This window comes from Dermacentor albipictus, chromosome 1 (genome assembly GCF_038994185.2).
Source record: "Dermacentor albipictus isolate Rhodes 1998 colony chromosome 1, USDA_Dalb.pri_finalv2, whole genome shotgun sequence".
NCBI classification, from domain to species: domain Eukaryota; kingdom Metazoa; phylum Arthropoda; class Arachnida; order Ixodida; family Ixodidae; genus Dermacentor; species Dermacentor albipictus.
In genome coordinates, this window is record NC_091821.1 from 168,831,138 (window position 1) to 168,835,415 (window position 4,278).

The window sequence follows — 4,278 nt, forward strand, 5'->3', positions numbered from 1 at the left end:
TGCATCAATGCTTGTCGCAGGATCTGGATGAGAACGCGAAAGTCTTTTCGGTGGTGAATGCAACGAATGCAACCGTGCAACGATGTGAATGAAATGCAGCTACCAGAATAAACTGAAAGGGAAAGCAAACCCATAAAAGGCACTCGCTTATGATTGCGAAACCAAAACAAGCAGGTACATGTACAATTACTTTGAACACCATTGTTTTTATACTAAACATACGGTCACATTAGTCCTTCCGGTCCTATATTCTGTTCGTTTAAGTACAGATCCCCCCCCCCCCCCCCCTGACAATGTGTAAGAAAGCTTTCAGAAACGCGACCGCAAAGATAAATCACACTTTCACAATTTTTATCAAAGTTACGGATACGGTGCGAAATAACGCTAACAGGGCTCAAAAGTTATGAACGAACACGCAATGTATTAGCTAAAGAAACTTACAGCTTCCTTCTGCTTTATGTTGCAGGGATTTCAAAAGCTGTTTTTAAGGCGAAAGCCTTAAGTGGCTCTTGCGCGATGGCCTTGAAAAAAAAATTACCGACGATTACGTTACTTCCTAATGCGAAATTTGAGCGCAGCAAATAAGCTGTTTCACCTTTTCGATAGATTGAGGCAAAGAAATCGAGCAACACATGTATGCGCTATCACAGAATTTTTTTTTTATTTTTCACACGTATTCCTTTAACAAAGACTCCACTAACAGTTCTTGACAGTCATGAAGGAAGCTTTGTGGTCGGAGAAATAGACTGATATATGTTCGACTTGGTACACCAATGCTTGATTCTCAAAGACGAGATCTATACAAGTGCCTCGCGAGGTTGTCACAGCCGTGGGACGCGTTACGAGCGAGAGGAACGGGATGTTCTCCCGCATAAGTGTTAGGAAATTGCTGTTTGTCTTTATGTCAACATTAAAGTCCCCCACTACTAACATCGGTGTGGATCGATGGACGGTTAATGCGAGTTGCAGGAAGTGCACGACGTCTTTCGTGAGTGCGGTAGGGGCGAAGTAGGCAGCTACTACCAGCAAGCCGTTGGGCAACTTTGCGGCGCACAGTTCGCCAACTTCATGTGACGTGCCAAACATTTCGACTGGTATTGCAGAGAGACCTGTGCGCAAGTAGATAGCGACTCCCGCCGCTCTGTTGTGGTCTCTGCGAGCACCACAGCAGTATAGGAAATCTATGATTTCGAGAGGCTCTTCGGGATCCATCCAGGTTTCAGCAAAGCAAAGTACAGACGAATGGCGCAGAATGTGATCGTGGTGTACGTCCTTGGCATGTGCGGCAAGGGAGCGTACGTTAAGAGCGGAGATCAACAAGTAGTGCGGCTGTTCAGTCATGGCGAGGCACTTGGCGGTGATGGTGTCAAGTTTGTGGGACTGCAACCGACGAAATTCATCGGCTAGCTTTCTGTCCGGATTGGCTTTTCCGTGGTAGAATGTGAAGTCGTTGTCAACATTGGTCAGGTAGAGTCCGTTGATGTCTGTAGCGCGACTCAGTGCCACGTATACCAACTTCTGTGGATGATTCTTGGCGTAGGAGTACACGACTTCATCATATGTGCCACCCTGGGATTTATGAATGGTAATGGCGCTCGCCTGCACAACGGGAAGGTGGCATCTTCTTACCGATACCTTCGTCTTCTTATCGATAACGCAGGTGACGGTACGCCTTTCAATCGGTATCCAGTTCGGTTGAATGTTTCTGTTGAGCTTGCGTAACTGGTGTGATTTTGCGGCCGCTACGGTTCCGATCGCAAGTTTGGAGCCAAGCTCCCCGAACGGCAACCATATGCGTAGCGGTTTCCCATGGGTGTCGTTTTCGATGAATTTCAGTGTTCCCACCGATCCATTAACAAGGCCATCGGAAACATCCACGTTGAGGGTGATCATGTAAGGCTTGCCAATGCACAGCATTATATTTGCTGGCAAATTTCCTATTTCGGCCTTGGGTAACGTTTCGACCTTACGCATGGCCTCTGTTTGCTCTTGCATAGACCTACACCCAACGATTGTATCCTGTGCCGTGCATGGTACAGCATTATCCTGTGCTACTATGGCCTTTGTTGTGTTGTAGTAATCAGATTCCTTGTTGGAGTAGAACAAGCGTATGCCACCGGGGCAAGAAGCTTCTGCTTCCTGCTGTGGAACGAACCGACTCTCGATAAGTGAGATTTCCTCGGGGTCTAATTCGACACCATCTCCAATTTTGGAAAGCAACGTGGAGAACCTGAGATTGTTTTGTCGTACCACTTTAATGAGTGCAAAGTAGGCGAGATGGTGCCACGAGATTTCTGTGTTAAACACGTCGTCTGTTTTGACGCGCTTGAACACCTCAGCTGCACGAACGGGGGGAAGCTGACGTAGGTCCCCACAGAGAATGACGTCCAACCCTCCGAAGGGCTGCAGATATTTGCAGGTGATGGAGCGGAGCCGCGAGTCGATTCTGTGAAGTATATCAGCAGACATCATGCTAACTTCGTCAATAATCACGCATCTGACATTCCTGAAAGCATAGCGGAAGGTGTTCAACTCGTTGTCCCTGAGTCCGCTGTCTGTCTTGAGGCTAAGCTTGAACGCTGCGTGCACAGTTACTCCGCCTAGTGCCACCGCCGCCTTTCCTGTTGTAGCGCAAGCCACATATGCGTTTAGATTGTATGGGCCAGCAGGGTTACAGTACCTGTTGTAGAGGTCCATGATCAGGCGCAGTACAAATGTTTTGCCGCATCCAGCCACTCCCGTGAAGAATATTTGCAGTGGTGGAGAGTTCGGAGTTGTCAGTCGGTATAGGACTTCTCGGACGATCTCGTACTGCTCATCATTTGTCTTCCGCATGGTGTCCAGGTACTGATCTCTGCTCATGACGTCTTGGCGCGTGCACACGGCGGGGCATTGCTTAAACGGGGCATTGGACTCGACTGCACCAATGTCTAGGAGATCAGAGTCGTCGTTCTCCATGGCTGCCGGGTGCACGGTCACATCGGAAATCTCAGAAGCCGTCTCCCGTTCCTCGTTATTGGGTCGTATCAGGGAATTACAAACCGCACGGAGGTCTTCAATATTTACATCACTCTGATAGCGTGATTTGTGCTCCCGAATGACGTCAGTGTTTTCCTCGTATAGCCGCTCGAAACAATTTTGGTCTAAGATGTCCACCTCCTTACGAAACGGAAAGAAGAGTAGGACATGTTCTCTCTTGAAGTTAACTGAATCGTCGATGGAGTAACCGCGGTAGCGAAGTATCACTCGCTGAACTCTCTTCTTGCAGGTGTAGATGTTGTAGTCTGTAGCGAACTCTGCCAGAGTGACGGCTTCCAATTCAGGCGCGCGGTCTTCGTAGCGCTCGATCATAGTCCTTTTCCAAACGGCCGTGCTAGATTCGTCCAAGCGTTCCTCCTCCATTTGAGCGTTAGACTTCCGGATGCGCGTCCTTTCCTCAGGCCAGGCAGTGTTTACAAAGACAATTTTGCGACTAGCCTGCGACATGTCCTGCTTGAGCAAACACCAGGCGGCCTCCTGTGCTGAGAGCTCGATCGCATTGAGCATCTTCACGCCCAAGTGCCTCAGTGCCTGCGTGTAATCCATGTCCCCCTTATCCTTGACAATTTCTTGCACCGCACGGTTCAGATTGGACATACCTCGATTGGCCTTATTTACATACTCTACCACGTAGGCAGCACACGCGTACGTGTCGAGCACGATCTGAAGATCCATGTTTGAATCTAGAACGGACGCCACCCATGGGTTAAAGTAATTAACCCGCTTTTGCTGCACGGTACGGGGTAGCATGACGGTGGGACGAGGTGTACCTGCTCGGAGAACCGAAATGTACTGCTCCCTGTCCGTGATGCCGTGATGTTCCCAGAACTGCTGTAGTGAATCATAGTTGGTCGTTCCCAAAGCCTGGTGCATGGCTTGGTACTTGATTTGGAGCATCTCGATGAGTTTCTTCTGCACCTCACTCTCCACACTCGGGAAAGGCACTACGACCATGGGTTCATCAATGGGCATGAAGGGGACGTTAAAGCGGCACTTGGTGCTGTTGCGCTTGTAGCAGGTGTAGGTGTGTTGGTGCACCTGCGTGCGCTCCCGCTTCAAGTACGTGGTGTCCAGCGAAAGCAGAGTAGTGGCCATTTCCAGAGTTCGGGGCATGTGCATGGAGAGGTCCTCATCGGGGGCATTATCAAGCCAGAGAAGAATGTGCGCGTGTGCCGACCCGCGATGTTGAAATTCGATGCGTTTAAAGTAGTCGACCACTACGTATGGTCTGAAGGGGGA

General features: G+C 49.4%; 1 protein-coding gene across 1 annotated transcript; it reads right to left on the minus strand.

Annotated features, from left to right (window-relative positions):
* Positions 1–708: 708 nt before the first annotated feature.
* Positions 709–2,179, minus strand: LOC139056082 (uncharacterized; the record flags this gene model as incomplete). Its single annotated transcript, XM_070533937.1, has 1 exon — positions 709–2,179. A coding segment is annotated over exon 1 (1,287 nt), but the record flags the coding sequence as incomplete, so codon positions are not given.
* Between the last annotated feature and the right edge of the window lie 2,099 nt (positions 2,180–4,278).